At 39.7% G+C, this 20428-nt stretch overlaps 1 protein-coding gene across 1 annotated transcript in view; it reads right to left on the bottom strand.

The window, feature by feature from the left end:
- The window catches only part of cntfr (ciliary neurotrophic factor receptor), a 182261-nt gene that overhangs the window by 38597 nt on the left and 123236 nt on the right, over positions 1 to 20428 (bottom strand). Inside the window, exons 4-6 of the mRNA XM_084401446.1 lie at positions 11770 to 11887; positions 6740 to 6906; positions 4104 to 4267 (exon numbers count right to left, since the gene is read on the bottom strand). Coding sequence (XP_084257572.1) covers positions 4104 to 4267; positions 6740 to 6906; positions 11770 to 11887 — 449 coding nt within the window. The remainder of the gene's footprint in view (positions 1 to 4103; positions 4268 to 6739; positions 6907 to 11769; positions 11888 to 20428) is intronic.

Here is a 20428-nt window from a genome sequence, read left to right as displayed (position 1 = left end):
GAATGTTGGTCCACTCCTCTTCAATGGCTGTGCGAAGTTGCTGGATATTGGCAGGACCTGGAACACACTGTCGTATGTGCCGATCCAGAGCATCCCAAACATGCTCAATGGGAGACATGTCCGGTGAGTATGCTGGCCATGCAAGAACTGGGATGTTTTCAGCTTCCAGGAATTGTGTACAGATCTTGCAACATGGAGTTGTGCATTATCATGCTGCAACATGAGGTGATGGTCGTGGATGAATGGCACAATAATGGGCCTCAGGATCTCGTCACGGTATCTCTGCATTCAAAATGCCATCAATAAAATGCACCTGTGTTCGTTGTCCATAACATACGCCTGCCCATACCATAACCCCACCGCCACCATGGGCCACTCGATCCACAACGTTGACATCAGCAAACCGCTCATCTACACAACGCCATACATGAGGCATTCACGAAGACATGAACGTCTTCCATCTGCCCTGTACAGTGAAAACCGGGATTCATCCAAAGTGCCAGACGCCATCGAATGCGAGCATTTGCCCACTCAAGTCGGTTACAATGACGAACTGCAGTCAGGTCGAGACCCCGATGAGGACGACGAGCATGCAGATGAGCTTCCCTGATACGGTTTCTGACAGTTTGTGCAGAAATTTTTGGTTATACAAACCGATTGTTGCAGTAGCTGTCTGGATGGCTGGTCTCAGATGATCTTGGAGGTGAAGATGCTGGATGTGGAGGCCCTGGGCTGGTGTGGTTACACGTGGTCTGCAGTTGTGAGGCCGGTTGGATGTACTGCCAAATCCTCTGAAACACCTTTGGAGACGGCTTATGGTAGAGAAATGAACATTCGATTCACGGGCAACAACTCTGGTGGACATTCCTGCAGTCAGCATGCCAATTGCACGCTCCCTCAAAACTTGAGACATCTGTGGCATTGTGCTGTGTGATAAAACTGCACATTTTAGAGTGGCCTTTAATTGTGGCCAGCCTAAGGCACACCTGTGCAATAATCATGCTGTCTAATTAGCATCTTGATATGCCACACCTGTGAGGTGGATGGATTATCTCAGCAAATGAGAAGTGCTCACTAACACAGATTTAGACAGATTTGTGAACAATATTTGAGAGAAATAGGCCTTTTGTGTACATAGAAAAAGTCTTAGATCTTTGAGTTCAGCTCATGAAAAATGGGGGCAAAAACAAAAGTGTTGCGTTTATAATTTTGTTCAGTGTAGCAGAAAATGAAGTTTTAGTTGAAAGAGACACTGACACTGGTGTTCTTTTTTCCTGTTTAAATGTAAAGCTTGTTGCTTTGAAGAAATCTATTGTATAAACTGCTTTATTAATAAATGTGATGTAACTTGACTGGATCACTGAATCACAGAGCTGGCGCAAACATCCACATCGCTATGATCAGATGCTTTCTTAACTGCTGTTTTCTCACCGCTGTCAGTTTTGATGTGTTTCTATTGCTATTAAGAGGAAAGCACAGCACATACAGTATTTACATATTCATATAAACGTCGCTCTCAAAAGGCTGGACGGTGTGGGGATGCTTGCTAACAGTATATCACTGCAAAGGTATTTCAAACTTCATTTTACCCCTAAAAGAATAATGCAAAAGGACTTTGCCGTGAGGATATTGGGGGCCTTTAGATGCGTTTCTAGACAACTCTGAGAACACAGAAAGCGGAGATATTAAAATCTGAGTTATGTTTGTATACCTGCACCTAAATACGACAGGAAGTTAGTTTATTAATATTTAAAGAGCTCCTCTTTTTAAACCCAGGGACATTGTCCGCTAGCTGCGAGCGCTTGATTGTTTCCATGCCATATTTTGCCGTCAGATCCCAGGCAGCTTTGAGGCACCCATCGCTCAGCGAGGACTGTTCCAGCTGCCATCCTCTCATTCCTCAGCAGAATGAATGGCTTCCCTACACCACGCTCCCCGTGCCGAGCTGGCTCTTTCATCTCTCTGAAGCCCTCTCGTCGTGATGCACTACGTGAGTATACATATGAGGCACAGCTGAAACGCGGCCCTGCAGAAGACTGATGAGGTTTCCACCTTGTCGTGATGGAGCTCAATATGGTCTTTGCTGCAAGCTGATATGAGCTTGTGTGCGGGCTGATATGGTTTGTTTCAGATGAGTAGTGGTCTCAGGGAACTCAAATAGGATTCGTACGGCACTGAGTAATAGTTGTTTTGGAAATTTAGTAGTTGGGTTCTGTGTAAGGAGGGATGAGATTTGTTCTGTAGTGAAGTATGACATCTTCCATGACTACGATCACACAACACTAGCTGGTGTTTGCAAGTACAGGTAGATAGAAGACGAGAGCAAAAATTCCTGTGTGAATTCCTATTGAAATCAATACATTTTGCCTGCGGAATTTCAATAATTCAGACAGCAGAGTTTCAGTTGATAAAAAAATAAAATAATTAAAATGGCCACGATCAGGTATTGACATGAACTTTTTTTGCTCACTGGCCAAAATTTTGACATCGATACCACGGGGAAAACCTCCCATATAGATATTTGTAATATTAGAATTTGGTATCAGATATATTAGGCTGCTGTAACTTTAAGACCTGACACATGGATCCATTATACTGTTACAAGTGCGTTTTCTTTCTCAACTGTTTACGTTCACTTAAAACATAACTGACTGTGTTCATGTGGATACTCGCCAACCGGCATTTTGACATTATTTTGTGTGTATTTGACAGTTTAAGTGCAATAAGCAGTGGACAATAACTAAATGCAGTACTGAGAGGTTGCTTTATGTGCGCACACTTATGTTTGAGCATAAAATATGCAAGAATGATTAAAATTATGCGCAATACATAATTCCGTATTCAAGCCGAAATTCAAGCCCTGTAACCAACAATATTCATCCGGAGCAAATTAAGCGAGTGAGTGAGGAGAGGCGGGTTTGTGTGTAACTAGCTGTCGGAGAGATGAGAGAGAGCGAGAAATCGATATTTTTGACAACTACATTGGACTCAGTTTATTATTTTCAGATGTCATTTTAAAAGACTACAACTGAAAAATACATATACTGTATTATATATAAAACGCCGCTGCTGAAATCCACCCACATTTGGTGGATTGGCGGGTGTTAATGTCATGCCCTGGGCCCACAATTATAACTTAGATACTGTTCAGATTTTATGCCTTTAATGTTGTGGAAATATTCCCCATTCTATCAAAAATTGTACTGAATATTGACATTTTTCAAGCTGAAGATAGAAATTCCTGTATCATGACAACACTCCTCTGTACTGCACATCCCATTCATCCAGAGCAGGTAGTTTAACTTCATAATTCTCACAAAAAAAAACTAAACAATTTGAAGTAGTCTGAAACACTCAATTTTCTTGTGCGAGGCAGTAACTAGATTATAGAGTAAGATGTGCACATCTACTTAAAGAGCTTAATGGAAATAAGCATGACACAACATCTACTTTCAGCCTTGATATGTAAGAGGAATAAATACAAGAATCCCAAGGGGCTTCTTAAGAAATAGTATTTGACTGGCTGGTATAATGTGCGCTCATTCAGCACTATAGCAACAAATTAAACTATGGGTTATGAATCACCTCAGCTGTCTTCAAAACTCTGATTGACGTCTTAGTGAGCAAATCATTTTCCAAAGAACATGTCTGGTCTTATTCTGTAGAGCATGAGGGACACAATTGGACTCATGCAGAGACCTGACAATGGAACCAAATCACACCAGCCCACTTTGACCCCAAAGGATGCTGTATTCTTGTAAAAAAAAAATGACACATGTCTGCAACTCTACTCAAAACCTTGCAGAAAATGTATGTCACCAGTATATGTTATATTCTGCACACTAACAAGTAAGGTGTGCTTGGCTTGTGGGACGCTGAGCCACAGACAACTGGCTTGTTGAAATATTTAAACTAGTTGCAGCTTGTTAGTTAACCAGCAAGACTACATTGTTTGACCGACTTGCCCAAAATACCAGCTGGTCGGGTTTATGAAAATGCTATCATTAATAATCTAGAGTTCACACAGCATATGTGCTCTGCATAAATGTTAAAGATGCAACGAAGATGGACAAGAAGCTACAGCAGTGGTGGTCCACACTTACGTGCTGCCACTGGTCTCGGATGAGCGGTCGGTAGCGTAGAAAGTACTTCAGCGGGAAGGTCTCCACATCGGGCCACGTAGTGGGACTGTTCCAGGTCACCTCTAGTCTTCGTGCATTGTTGGCTATGGGTTTGGCCACCACCTTCTCAGGGGGGTCAGGTTTCACTGTTGGACCAAAGAGACGTCGATGTAAGCTCATGACCTATCAAAGGTATCATATTTGAAAGGAATGAATCCCATCAAATTAATTCTGTCATCAGAATTTCATTTTCTTCTTCTGTGGAACACAGATGGAGAAAAGTTCTCAAATCGTATTCACATATGGTCATATTCTAATGAGTCACATAAAAACTCGTCTCGCCAGGTTTGACGTAATTGAACCAAATGGCACCAAATGTTTTCTTGGGCATCTCGTAACAGAATTAGTTTGAAAATGCAAAAATGTATTTTATCCTTTTTCTCACACAATGATATATGGTTTACTGAAAGAAACACACATTTTAACTTTAAGACATTTTTTTTTTTTAAATATTGTTAAAGTATGCAAATTATCTAATTAAATATGCATTAATTTGCATACATCTCCATTATTTTTATTATTTTTTTTTTTTTACAGAGGGGATTTTGGATTTCTCTTATCAGGAAAACTTGTCAAAATCTAGAAAAAAGAAGAAACAATGTTCTCAGGAATAACATTTTATATAAACCAGGTGAATGATGTGAATAAAACCCTGTCTGAAAACCTCCAATTTAGATTGTGTCTATATAATGTCTTGTCTAATGAGTATCTGGAAAACGTTTCGGTTACTTTTAAGGTACTTTGTCTTTTTTCTATGCTTTCATGGAAAAGGACAGTTTGAACATTGTGCAAAATTTCTCATTTAGTGTTTCCTAGAAGTCGTGTAAGTTAAATAAATCATATCGGTTTAGCAATGTCATGAGAGTAAGAAAAGTTGTGAACTATTCATTTAACATAGTTTGGAAGTGTGAAACTGCCTCAAATGTTGAGATGCTAATGGTAAATGAGTTTTGACAAGGCTCAGTACAACAAGAACACATTTTTAATGGCTAAACAGAAAGAAGCACTCGTGACGAATGCCACTAGCAAAACACTACAAAGGAAAAAGAGATGAATGATGAATAGTGTTGAGATTTCCTCTTTATGATCCCCAGCTCGTCCCTCTGAGCAGAAAATCAGTTTGACATAACACACACGTCTTTTAAAGAAGCCACACTGTGACATTTCGTCCCCTGAATATCAGGAGATCCTGAGGTTTATGGGAAATAAGCAGAGAGCAACAGAGTGGCCTTTCTCTTCTTCTCAAGCTGCGGCATCCAAGGATCATTCTGTTTGCTCTGCGGTTTTAGCTTCACTCACACACAAACACATACACACGAGGACAAAGAGATGTTTCTGAGCCCCGTTCCCTTTACTATTCATAGCAGACACATAGTGGGTTCAGGATTTATAGCTCAGGCCTTGACCTGGCTTGAGCGAAACACTCTTTACGACTTTCAAACACTGTTGATGTTGTTTAGATGTCAGCTATTCGGATGCTAATTTTTATTTTTACGTCTTGGCATGCTAAGAGGGAGGGCTAGACTTCAAAAAATTCATTTTCTCAATCAGTAATCTATTTCCCCAGTGAAATATCTAAAAATCCTGTAGACAAGATAAATTGCTCACTTTAGAAGCAAATATTCTTTCTTATTATTTTTTTTTTACCCTGTTTTAAGCATAAACCCTCACTAAAATCGGGTTATATTTTTGCTTAAAACAAGGAAAAAACTATTTAGCAATGGGGTAGGAAAAATAAGTCATATATATCAATATATATTTCAATATTTTTAATACAAAAAAAAAAATAATCATACAAAAATACTGATTAAAAAAATATATTTTTGCAGTGTAGCAAAAAAAAAAAAAAAAAAAGCATTACATTTAGTTCTCATGTTCTTTGTAGTTGTGATCCAAATGTAATGATCTGCATGTTTTAGGTCTACTGTAAGGCAATTTATTTATTTTATACTTCCATCAATATGTTCCCTACTTGTCACTGAAATGTATGCTAATCATAAGTTGCTTTTTCAAATGAAATCCAATCGCTGTCGCACATGAAATGCATTCCATTTTCCATAAAATATACACTAGAACCGGAGGGAAAATATTTTCGGTGTCAATCCAGTGATCCAGACGGCATTAGCATTTTTATTACTATCAAGCACACATGTAGTCATGCATGTAAGTATTCTATTTAGTTGCCAGAAGCCACCAACAAACAACCAATATATCAGAGATATTTTCTCCACTTCTGTTGGTCTGCTTTGGTGTTGTTCTTTCAGTAAAGGAGGTGATTGTAGGCTATACCAGAGAGTCTGAGCTCGATGTTTTGTCCAGGTCTGTTTGCTCATCACCAGTAAATCCTCCAAGGTTAATAACGAATAGCAATTTTCTAAACAACTCTGGGTATGATTTATTTTTTTCAAGCATTCTAATGTGTTTCCATCAAAACAAAACAACTTGTAAATGACTTCATGATGGCGTTCTGTTGGTTAAACGACACACAACATTTCCTGTGTCGAATGACAAAAAGAAGCTTTTCAAACAAGATGCTGAACTAGTAATATAAACTGTACCTATTGAAGACTCCTCAAAGCTGATGGCGGTGGAATTTCGACCCAGCGAGTTCACTGCTGTAACGTTGACCCGGTAAGGATAGCTGGAGAAAAGTTCTGGAAACTTGACGTGACACCTGTTCTTATGAACTTCATCCCTCGTCACCTCCAAGGGCCTCTGATTGTGTCTGAAAAATTGTAAGAAAATGTAACCTTCTCAAGCAGTCTTGGTTTACTCAGTAAAAGACAACATATTTTACATTCTTGGGTAAACTAGTCTTTTAAAGGGATCGTTCAGCCAAGATAAAATTATTATGTCATTCACTCACCCACAAGTTGTTCTAAACCTGCATGAAATTCTTTCTTCTGTTGAACATAAACGAAGATGTTTTGAAGAATATGGGTAACCAAACAGTTGCTGCTCCCCACTGACTTCCATAGTATACATAAACACATACTAGAAACAGTTTAGTTACCCACATTCTTCAAAATATCTTCTTTTGTGTTTGGCACAAGCAAGCAATTAATATAGGTTAAGAGGGTGAGTAAATTATGACAGAATTAGAACTTAGACACTAAGTTATTGTTGTATGGAATAAATGTCCATAATTTCCTGAAGAAACAAACATTATTATTCCATTTTGATGTTTTGCAGTGGTACCGCATGGCACAAGAGCAGCAGATATGTTAAATTAGGCACTGCCATTTGCTTGCCTCCAGGGTACCGTCTGGGCAGAGGCCTTGTAGCTGACCTTTAAACCTCCTGATATCAGCTCTGCATGTGCATTGCAGAAATCATTTATTGGGTTTTGACGAAGCTTTATTGAGGTTATACTTCGCAAACCTTGCTGCCTATTTTCACATAAATCACTTGTCATGTAGATAATGTCTAGTCCTGACATTATGTTCTTGTATAATGACCTAAACTGCACAATTTATGACACTTAATGGATTATTAAGTTGTTATTAATAGAGGTGAAACAAGGTCAATGCTATTTTTAAAGTCAACTTTAATTGCCAGTTGGGTATTTCTAATTTTTTTTAGTAAAATCTGACACATTAGCCACTGAAAACTATTTTTCAAAATGTTTTGAGTGATTCATTTCTCAGCTCAACAAGATATTTCTTTGTACATGTGTTATTAATGTAAGTTTTGAGTAATATTAATTTACGACGTACTTACTGTAGGGTTAGAGTTAGGAATAGGGTTTGGTTTAAGGTCAGTTGCATGTAATCATGTATATTTAATAGGTATTACAAGTAACTATAAGTGTAGGACACTGTAAAATAAATTGTTACCAAAGTATTTTGAGTGAACATGCAATTTATTTCAAAAAGTAATTTATTCCTTGCTGAAGTATCACAAAAAATAAATAAAAAAATCTTACTGACCTCAAACTTTCGAACTGTAGTGTAATTTTTCATGCTGACAAATGTAAATATATTCCATTAAAACTGAAATAATTATCTTGTGATGAGACCATTGAAAATGTTGGCAGGGCAAGTACAAATCTAAACTATTGGCTAAACTATTAAAAAAAATATTGGCTAAACTATTTTTTATTTTTTTTAAAAGCTACAACACTATAATGAAATGTTTAATTAGGGTATTAACTTCCATTTTTAATTATGCTTTTATGAATATTTTATCCTTTGCAGGACTTAGCTTACATTACCTGTTATTCCCATGTTCACTGTGATTTTGACTTTTTTTTTTTTTTTTTATCCTGGAATAACATTCCTGTCCGAAAATTTATTCCTAACCCTATCCCTACCCTTAAACTTAACTCTGCCCATAACTTATCCCTAAAATCAGAGGGAAATGATAGGTGAATAACACTTATGTAGACACACCTAAGCCTGATTGTAAGCCTAAACTTGACATAAACTGAAAAATTGTCCCTAAAATCTGATTGGTTGAATGGAATGTTGTTCCATGATCAACAAAGATGTTGATCCAGGACCATGTTGTACTTGGTGAAATCAGGTTCACATATTCCAAGTTGGTCTCCTATCCAAGTATTAACCAAGTCAAACCTTGCTTAGCTTCCACGATCAGACGTGCACATGGTTGAATGGGCGTAGATATGGAAATATGTTCATACGATTCCGATGAGCTGTGTTCTTAAATTAGAACAATATAATATTTTATGTGTTTCAAATGTCCAGTATACAGGACACTATTATAAAGCCTTAAATAATTGAATTCATATATTTAGCCATTTAAGGCGAGACACGGCAGGCAAAAACAGATTTTTCATGCAATGGTCAGTTTTGAGATTTTGGGCTAGTTTACTCCTTCAATATGTGTTCTTTCAAGCTACTATAAAGAAAACGTTGAAAAAATACATTAAGATGTTTATTTTATTACATTTTGTTTCCTTGCGGCAGTAAGTTTCTCCCAAATTTACCAAGAAGTTGCATTCCAACACGACATGCCGAGTTCCGTCTGCAGGCCTTGACCTTAACACTCGCCAACCCGCCAAATGCAGGTGGATTTTGCTTGTGGCGGGTAACATAGTCACTCCAACTAGCCACTTTGGCGGGTTGAATAATTGTAGTATTTTCAAAAGGCATCTGAAATAAGTGTGACACTACGACACTACAACTCCCATGAGTATTGTGAAAATGAATATTCGAGTGTGGAAAAACGCCCGCGGTAGCAGAGGCGCGGCTGTCTGCTTTGTGAGTGGGCGCGCTGCCTGAGGGGTCAGGGACAGGTAATAGGAAGAAGCGTTAACGTTAAACAGAAACATTACTAAAGTGTAGGCTACTGTTCTGACTGAATAGATATTGCATGAATAAGGTAGGTTAGATAAAGCAGTTTCATGCACTGCAGGCTTCCACTGGTTTGATTATTTACCGTTTCCATGTTTACCACAGCACAGCTCGCTCGGAGCTTCAATGTCGGTTCTATATACTGTAAAACTTCAATTAAAGTTAATAAGATTTGTTTCAATCACTGAATGAAGCCTGCTATATCAGAGTCGCGACCTTAAATTGCTTGCACAAAACTCTTGATCAGCACTCAACATTTGCTTTGTTGTTGTTCATTTAAACAGTTATGCCCAGAGACCGTGACGCCTCATTCGCGCCGCAAGACCTCCAGACGCGCGTAAACGCGTCTTTACATTGACTTAACATTGAAATCACTCGCGCCAGACGCTCTATTCGCGTTTGGTGTGACCGCGGCATGAGGGTGAGGGCGAGAGAGAGAGAGAGAGTGCCTGCGAGTGAGCGAGCGAGCGAGAGTGAGGTCTGCGGTCTTGGCCATTAGTTGATTTACTTGTTTTTGTGTAGGTAATACGTTGTCAAATATGTTTAAACTTAAATAAACTACCTATACAAGTAGTTATGTCTCTTTGTATTCATTTGTCCTGTTATTGACGTAATGCGCGTCATTGACAAAATGCGCAACCAGATGTTCGAATAGTTCGTGTTCGTGTATATGTGTTTTTTTAGAGGGAATATTCAAACGTCATTTTTGAGCAATTTTGACAGCCCTAATGAGTATTACCTCCACACAATGTTGCCTTGCGCTTGCGCGCTAGTGACCGACAACACAGAAACGAAGAGACAGCTAGCTGCCCTGCTGGAGTTACGTTGTATGCCGGTGGAGCTATGTGGCGACATATAATACATAATACATGGTTTTATTTAAAAAAAAGGAGCTTTACACACAACCTTATCAGAGCTAATGATAATGACCTGTATTGTTATATATTTATGTAGTCTTGATTTGGGTGTGTACAGTGGTTTTACATTTAAAAGGGTTGTAAATCTAGTTCAAGTAAATTTTAGCACGCCATAGTCAACTTTTATTAGGTAATTTCACAACAACAAAAATGTGGCAAGTAAAAATGCTGTGTGGCTAGTAACTTTGGAAAACCACTAGCCACATTGGCTAGTGAGCAAAAAAGTGAATGTCAAGGCCTGTCCGTCTGTCATGACCGGTATCGTTGTAAAGCTCTGAGTCTCCTGCACAACGCTAACCCAAATATGGGCATTTCCTTTCTATCAGTAACCAATCGTGAATGTCCAAAGGGGGATTTAAAGCTAATGACGAAATCTCATTTAGAGCTATTTAAATCTTTAAATGCCGTTTTCTCAAAATTATTTTTTTGTCATTCTCCAGTACAAACATCTCAGCCTATGTAGCACCTGTGTACACCAGACTTTCCAGTTATACACTTAGCAGTATTCTGAAGATATTTTCAGAGGGATTTGTTAATAAATCATTCCTGGCCTGATTTATGTGACATTTTAATTAAAAAAAATATGGCGAAAATCGATTTTTTAAGGCTATGGACAGTATATTTTGATTTCCTAGGTAATGAAAGCATATATCCTGAAATTATGTGTAAACAAAATGAAAAAAGAATTTTGCACCTGGCTTTATCATATGTTCAGATCTATCTACCGTAAATATATGCAAAATTACTCAAATTTAATGAGACAATGCCTAATTTGCATAATTAAACATAAACATTTAAAAAACTTGTAATACATGTTTTATATACTTGTGTAAGTAATCAACTGAGGAAGTTTCATGGTGATATCTATTATTTAAAATTGTTACCCTATTCACCTGTAGTGTCTCGCCTTAAAACTAAGATCAGTAATATCATTAGAACTAGTAGGTAGTGCATAAAGTGTAGATTCAGAGGCTTCCCATTTGGATAAAGCTGCCTTATGGTCGTCCAGACAGATGTGGACAGAAGGAGAGAGAGAAAGAGGGGTTGAGAGACAGAGAACTGGAGCTGTGCAGCGTTATCCACAGGGGCTTTCAGATGAGAGTCCACTTATACTGCCTTGAGTTCCAGCACTCAGAGTCAGACAGGCCTAATCAGCTCTCAGCAGACACTGTCTGACCGCATAGATCACTGATTCAGATGAGCTCAATGCGTCTCAAAGCCTCTGCCGAACACGAGAGGGCATGACATGACAGACGGAGCGAGAGGCAAGCAGAAGGAAGTTGGGGCTGATCGGAAAGCGAGGGGTGACGGATGGAGTTGCAAACAAAAGGAAAGGCAGACAAGAAAATATCTTACTGGACGTTGACTTCGAAGTCCGTAGGGATGAACGTCGGATGCTGAAGGTGCCAACTGCAGTAGAAGCCTTTGGGGTAGGTGTTTGATCGACACGTCACTTGCGGTTCCTTCGGGACAACTGTGAAAAAAGCAGAAGGGGGGAAATGTAAGTACCTTCTCAGCTACAACACCTTCAGAAATCAATCAGCGGCCCAAAATACAAGTCCCAGGAGGCTTTTACGATATCCCCTGCTCCTTTGGCTGTGTAACCCCTTGAACCTCCCCCATTCCAAGTATCAAGTGGGAAAGGAAATGTAATAACCGCCCATGCCCTCCTTCCAGATTAGGGTCCTTTCTTACAGCGCCACTGGACCGTGCCCACCACTGCAAGAATTGAAACTGATGACTTGGACCGGTTGCCAGGGTTACGCATACTATTACTCCTTCCCATGTGTTCCTGTATGTGAAATGGAGAGTGATTTAAGCTCCGTTGGCTGCCGAGCGCCGCCTTCTCCTTCCTCATCTCCATCGGCCCCCGGGGGCCTGACAAACTAGAGCCCAGAAGAAACAAAACCGCTTCTAAGGCTCACCTCTGGGCTTCCCTATGAGCTTTGATTGCGCTAAACATCGCACTAAGCAGTCAGCTCACACAGGTTCTTTCCTTACGTGATTGCGACGAGGCTGGCTTTGAGATTTCTGATGGAGGATTCTGCTGCGGATCTTTGTATCTTTGCCCTTATGGGAACCTGCAGAGCTCTTAAGGCCTAATATAAAAGGCACTGACTGAAGAACATTTGAAAGGGACTTTAAGACTTTTTCTGTGCAATCTTATAAGTGGTGCTTGCTAAATTACCCTAACCTACATTTGGAACTTTGTCCTTTTCTGTGTAACAGACTTGAATGTAACCTCAAATTATGTACTATTACTTTAGATGGTCAACTTGGCAGATGATAAAATGGACAAAAATGTCCAGTAAACTTACCTGTACATTGAATTAGGAACCCAAATAAAGACACTAGAATATGTTGATAGACTTGAGGGTGGGCTCTTTTGATTTGGACCAATCAGCAACCACATAGTAACAGTCTACCAACCACCAAGAACACCCATCGATTGTCACCACATTTAAAAATTTTTTTTTTTGAGAATAAATAAGTGAAATACAAATGAAGAAAATCCACCAGTGCTACAAGACAAATTACACGTGCATTCAAGATATAAAACAAGCCTTTTCTTCTTAGGTACATAAATCATGTTTAGACATCTTTACTATAAAACAAGATAAAATGTACAAACAAATACAAATTACATAGCCTAATAACCCATCCTTCAATAACCTCTCAGTTGACCCTTTCACATTTTTCCTTCGTCAAATAGATTTTATTTTGATGAGCTTATTACAGCAGGATAGAATTGTAGAAAATAGACAGCTGTGAAAACACATTTTATTTTGGTACTTGGGTGAAACATCTTGTCCAATTCATTAGTTCGCAATGAAGAATCAATTGCCAATTGAGTTTTACTCTTTTGTTTAGAAGTAAACAGGAATCACAACCCACACATTAACCGACTGGTGTTACATAATTCATTGCTAGACTAAAATATCAACAATGAGATGCTGGAAATGATCTGTGTGGGAACATATAGTAGCACACTTGTTAGAGGAGAGGAGGGGTCCAGAGCATGATGTGTTTGACCTGACATTCCAACCATGAGCTGCTAACTCAGTGCTTAGACAGTTTCTCCTTAGGAAGTGCATTCCTCCATAGAGTTCGGCCTGCAGGAGGCCTTCCTCACCCTCAGGACAAATGGGCACACTGACAGCTCACGGACCCTCATCCCTGGCTACTAAAAACACCGGAACCCTCCCCTTTCACTTCCCCACCCTTCCCAAAAGAAAGTGCATGGCCATCCGCACAGTGGAAGATCTCAAAGAGGCGAAAGCGGCAAAACAAAAGAAGGTTGCTTTTCTGAGAGAATTTGCAACCTAGCAACACTTCTATTGTTTCCTTTATGCTTTTTTCTTTCGTTCCCCCCCTTTTTGTAGGACAGAATGTTGTTGAATTAACAACAAAGACATATCTCCACGTTCATCCTTACAAGTGATTTGATCTAGGCTACCAGTGCCAAAGGAGCCAGAGATGTAGAGAAACTACACAAAAGTGTCACTTAAGCCATTTTGATTGCACTAGCGTTGTAGGAAACGAATGGGAACATTATTTCAAATGTCAGAGTTTGGAGGGAGAGAGTTTTCTCACAAAGAAAGGTCTGTTTTTTTTTTTTTTTTTACTGGAAAATTTAAAGGACAAGGTCGGTATTTTACACTTAAAGCCCTGTTTTCAGATCGTTTCTGATGAAATAGAGCAGTTAAGATTGAAATTTGGACACATGCTGCCGGCCCGAGAATTTTCGGTTTCTGTGGTAGCACCCCCCCACCTCCACAATGGCTGCATAGGTGCACTGGAACAATCCTTCCTAAAACGCATTAAACTTTCGTTTACAAAGACGTGAAACTCACCGAGTGGTCAGGGGTGTTCACTGATATGCTCACACAAAAATCGCTGCAAAAGATGATTTCCAACAGGTTTTATCGTAGTTTCTGTCCAACTCCATTGACTTGTATTGGATGTGCTGTGAGGTACGGTATTACTCCGCCGCCGGAAACTGGGCTGGAGTGTCTATTATTCAAGCTCTCAACGGAAGAATGTACGGGTGTGAGGCGTTTGGAAAAATAGGTCCACAGTTTTACAACGAATGGTAAAACACCTGTTGGAAAGCATCTTTTGCAGCGATTTTTGTGTGAGCATATCAGTGAACACCCCTGACCACTCGGTGAGTTTCACGTCTTTGTATTATTTCATAGTACTAATCAAGAAAATAATGTCACAATAAAAAAAAATAAAAAAAGCAAACACAATTTCTAATTTATTTCTATTGATTACATGGCTGGTTATGGCCTGGCTATTTTCTTTACAGTTTTTATGAGATTCGTCTCATTTCGTCTCATTTTTACCCATTTCGTCACATTTCCAATGAATATTAAGGGAGTTCTTCCTAAAACCACACTGTCAAAGCAAAAATGCTTTATGCAAAGTTGGAACTGTGGAACTGTCATTATTGTTTGCCTCACATATTGATAATGTGTATGATTGATTTAATGTGCATGACTGAGAAATTCTTTTTCTTGTATTTCTCAGGCCTCTCCTTTGTATTTGGATTGCATTTGAGTGCAAGAATGTGAAAAACTAGGGCGGGATAAGCCCAGTAACCTCTGTGATCTCAGTTTGGTCAGCAAGACCTCACTTTATGCAGCCATAACCCTTAAGAGTGCTGTCATATCATATACAGGCCTAGCAAATGATACCTTCCAAACTCCTGGTACAAGAAGGGAAACTTCAGTACTATTTGGAATAAAAGCTGATAATTGCAGAAGTCAATGAAGAGGTGCAATTTAGCTGTCAGACGAAATACACTTACTGGTGAAAAAAAATCCTTCTCTGCCTTCCGGAGTCCTGTTTTTATATATTGATGCAATTTAAACGAAACAGACGAAAACATTTGCCTTTGACCTCGGCTGCTTATTCCTTAACCCCACTTTTAAATCCGAATCCTACTTGTCACTCAACGTGCTGAAAGCATCACGCGCAATTCTGACCAAGTCTACGACCCTAGACGCATCAGGTAAACTCTTTCACACACTCAACAAATCCAGCTGGTCATACAAAACCCCAAAAGGAAAGGCTGTGCTATTGGCCCCCTGCATTGTCGGCTGTCTGCTCCCTAATCTGAGGCCATTAAAAGGCCAGCACAATGAAAGACATGGTTGCAGGGGTCACTTGATAAATGTCAAATCGCCAGGCCACATGAAAGGCGAGCGAGAGAATCCCAGGCGACCACCGCTATCATCACTAACTGCTGATCTGTCAGAGCTGGCTCTGAGCCCCCCTCCATGACATGTCTGGAATGTGTGCTATGTGCTCGGCAATTGGAAGCAGCGGCGAGAGGAGTGCGGGGAGGGGGACAGGGGCTCGAGTTGCATGGAAGACCTCTAACGGCAAAAAAAAGTGGAGATCAGTCAAAGGAAACACCTAATGTTGTCTAGCCCAGCACCTAATGTGCCGTCAGACACAGCTGACAAGAAGTTCACAATCTGGAAGCATGCTGTGGGTGTTTGAAAGCTTGCATAGCCATAATTATTTAATAAAAAAATGTGTTGTCTAATGCAGCTGCTTTTGCAGTGATACACGAAGCATTTTTAAATATTTGCTTTAACAAATGGGTGCTCTATACAACACTTGACCTGTAAAAATCAACGACATATGCAACACTTGGCCCATGCAAGCATTTATAAATATTTTTTTATATAAATTCTTTAGAATCTTCTTTGCATATTCTATTACTGTATTATAAATATGTTATAAAACAGTTATTACTAAATATTTAATTCATCTATGCATGTTACACCACACTGTTCAATGAAGTCAACTTTCTTCAATTGTTATTTTCATTTAACGTGGATATTTGTTCATTTGGACTTATTTTATTTAATTTTTTGCTTTTTGTAGGATTTAAGATGTGTTTTAAAGATGCGCTCGCCTTTATCTACAAATTCCAAATCGTATTATTTTTCTATATTTTGGTTAACCTAAATTGAGCCTTTATTTTTTGCATCTTGTCTAGAAGATCAGGATTTGGGGGGTGGGGTCTTCAAACAGGCAAAACCATCATCATAAATTAGTCACAGTGCTCGTCCTGTGCGGAAAGTGCCTGGCTGGCATCTTTTCAAGGAACAGCTTTGCTCCGTCTGTGCATGCATGCAAATTCATCTTATGCCTCGGATCCTAATCGAAAGTCCAATATAAAAAAAGCCCCATAAATCCTCGACAGAGGTGCATGAATCGGAGTGAGGGTGAGGCCTATAGAAGACCACTGCTATAGACCAGCTAAATGAATTGTTCTCCCACAAGTGCCAATAAATCATCAATCTCCTCTGAGTATGTACTGCATCAACTGAACGCTAGCGACAGGGTTTGTCTTTGCCCCCCTTTCATGAGCAAAACGAGGCAGCACTTTATTCATGCTATGCTTTGTTGGTAAAACATTTCTCCTCTTGACCATATGTTTCGACACACCGTAGAGATAGACAGAGCTGAGCAAATGGGAGAGGAAAAGGCCAGTCAGCAATCTTTAGCAGAATAATTTCAAAGCATCACACAGGCAAACATCTACCATGGTACGGTGACAGTAAATCTGAGAGTAATATACTGTGCAGTGTTAACAGTCTATGGGGTTAACAACAGTGAAAGCTGTAGAAAAACACGGTATATACTTTGTTTAAAAAAAAGCCTGGTCTCAAAGGCTTTGTCAGGGTAGGTGCCGTTGTTTTCACTCAACGTGTGTTCGTTCAGGGTGGTCTAATAATGTAAACCAGCTCTCAACAGCTTCAAATCACTAGATTTAGACTATTTTCTTACCCATGAAAAGAATAATTTAGCATGACTTGTAGCTAACCGAAGCTATGAGCAATAATTAAGTAATACAGTTGCTACTGGTTAAATATATAACAACAAGCAATTAGTTTAATATGTAACAGTCCCCGCAGCTTTTCAAACTGGTTGCTATAATTGTCTCTTGTTAACTGCTGAGCTGTGTGATGCTACGGAAACCAACAGACAAACCTTTCCAGACCAATTGCTCAGACCATTTGGAGCATTCCCAGAAATCTACATTACCACCAGCCATCCCTTTTAGCCCTCTGTGACCAAAGCAACCAGTCTAATATCATATCCACTTCAGTGTAATTCACTCCGGAGGGAATTCCTCAGATAGGGGTTGGAACTGTGAACTAGCACTAGAGTGAATCCCGATTTAGGATTAAGGAATACTTCACAGTGCAGTATTTTAAAATGGACAAGTTGGAATTGACAAAGTGGACTACATTCTGTGACCCCGTCTTTGCATTTTCAAGTCTTGCACACAAAATAAACTTCTGCCACTGAATTTTACCAGTCAACATTTTAGACCTAAAAGTAAACATTTGTAATCATGGTTTACAGGTTCCTGGGTATCTGCTATTCAGAACGCATTACGAAAACTTCTCACGCTGTGTCCTTCTTGAAAGGCAGTGCTGTTCAATCCTGCGATCAGAGGGCAACTTTCCTTTAGAGTCTTTAACATCCCTGCCTGGAAGTTTCTAGTGATCCTGAAGACCTAGATTAGTTGTTCAGGTGTGTTTAATTAAGATTAGCGCTCAACTCCCCTGGAAGGTGGCCCTCCATGAATAGGATTGGACACCCCTTCTTAAAGGGTTTGTTTTATAACTTTCTTTTTTGGAACACAAAAGGAGAATTTATTGAGAATATCCTGGCCACTGAGGTATTATTGGGGCTATGACCCCATAGTGCAATGATGATGTCTTCTGAAAGCATATGATATGTTAAGAACAGACAGACATTTAAGATGTTATGCACTAAGAACCTTGGCATTCACTCTAGCTCTAATTTGTGTGTTTGAGTGAGCATTGATCTTTTGAGTCAAATCTTTTCAGTGAATCAATTAATCCAAAATATTCAGTAGTCATGAATCAGACAGATATGGTTCTCATGATCACCTCACTGACAGCACACTGGATGGAAAGATTAACAGTGAAAAATAACTTACATTTTAGCATGTTCATCACACAAAGTTATAGTATAATATTGTATGATCATATGATAACTAGTATTGTTATGGTGATTTTGTGTCCTGAAACTTGAAGCTTGTGTCCACAGGCAATTTTTTTTTGTCTCTTCCTTCCATTCAGTTACAAAGTTAAAGAACCCAATACTGCAGACAAATATCTGATGGGGACAGGGAGGGGGCGTGAGTCATCAAGGGGGAATTAGCCTCTGAAGTGGGTCATCATGAGGGGCTAATTTGACAGAAATGCGGGGAGGAAGACTGATGATTGCTGAGCATGTGGTTGAAAAACAAAGAGGGACGGGCTGATGGATGAAGGAGGGGTGGGAGAGGTAAATGGATTGCCCTGGTAGACAACAGCATGGACAAAGTAAAGCCTGAACTGAGCAGTGTTTGGGTGGTCTTTGAGCCAAGGTGGACTTCCATGAGAAAAGTGTCTCTTCCTGGGAGTTTTTCTTAGTTCTATCTTAACAATACCCTGAAATGCAAGGGAAGTTAAATATCTCTTACTGTATGTATCTCTCTGTGTGTGTGTGTTTTGTAGAGTTCAATCATTATCATGCATGCCTTACTGGGAAACAAGAGTGTCTGTATTTGTAATAGATAGGTCTTGACAGGGGTGTTATTAATCGAGAGCACTGGGCAATGTGTTTGCACTAACTCTAAATTATTAGTCAAAAGCCAAGAAAAAAAAAAAAAAAAAAAAAAAAAAAGTGAAAGTTAACACGAATGAGAACATCTAACATTCTCCAAGTGGTAATAAGGGCCTCTTTAAAACTAGAGTGAAAGGTGCAATCACCAAAATATGACATATGCATTAAACAAACTAGCTAAAGAAATATAGCTTATACCAGCATAAAAAAGAACATCTCCTACACTTGCCAATTTGATAGTCAGCAAGTCTAGATCAACTACCAACCTGGTTAAATTTGTGTTCAACTGGTTTTGCTGACTGGTCAGCTGGTCTGCTTGGCAATTTGCAAAAACAATCCAAACAGACTGGCCTAACCCGGTTGGTCAGAATGGGAGAGCTAAGTCGTGTATATATATTTTAAAGGTAAGCATCAGGCTATAGCTCACAGACCATGTCATCTCCAATGTCTCACAGTTCTCCAATTAGTCAAAGATTATCTAGCGGTGAGGATGGACAGACCTCAAAGAAACATCAAGCTGTTCAAAAAAATCCAATATTCCCTCTAAATCCCTCAGAACAGTGCTTCAGTTTCCCTTTTTTTATGAATGTGTGCGAACAGCTGGGAAGTTTGGTCCAGTCTACAGTAGGGTGGGTAATGGTGGACGGCAAGTCTAATATTCCAAAGAAAGCCAGGGGATAAATGGTGTTCATTGTGTGGACGGAGCTCCCTGTCATTTCACAGTCATGCTAATGGCTCTAATCTGACAGTGGGCTCTGGCAGTCGGCTCTTTGCTCCTTGCCTTTTCCTGACGCCCCCCCCCTCTACCTCCAGCCCCTTCACATTCCTGTCCCCCGTGTCATCCGCCAGGAACGGGCGGCATTACATGCCTGTTTGTTCCCTTTGTCATTCAGCCTTCTCCAGCTATTAGGGTTTGGGTTAGGAGGGGCAGTGGTTTGGGGGTTAAAGACTGAGAAAATGGGTGTTATGAGGGGGAGGATGTTGGGTTTCTGCCTGAGACCACTAAGCTCAAACACTGGCCCACATTCACTCTACCCCTGCTGATCACTAGCCATTGTTTCTGATCAGTCAGGAATTTGCTCATGCAAAGCCTTCTTTGACTGAAAACCGCGGACCGTTGAGTTTGATCCACTGAAAATGACAGCAGAGATTTTGCTTAGACTCACTCTGGCTTTAGGGCAATAAACCTATAGATTTTTAGCCTCCTAGATCTACTCTAGACACCTGCAGATGTGTACAGTGAGGCTGCAGCCTCCTTATTATGCGAGCAGACTGAGCAATTGAGCTGAAAATTGGTACACCTAGACAATCTAAAGCCATGTGGGTCGAGCAGGGATGAGAGTGAATC

This window comes from Rutilus rutilus (assembly GCF_951802725.1).
Source record: "Rutilus rutilus genome assembly, chromosome: 25".
NCBI classification, from domain to species: Eukaryota; Metazoa; Chordata; class Actinopteri; order Cypriniformes; family Leuciscidae; genus Rutilus; species Rutilus rutilus.
The sequence above is the reverse complement of the archived record's forward strand: the minus strand, read 5'-3'. Positions and strand labels throughout refer to the sequence as shown.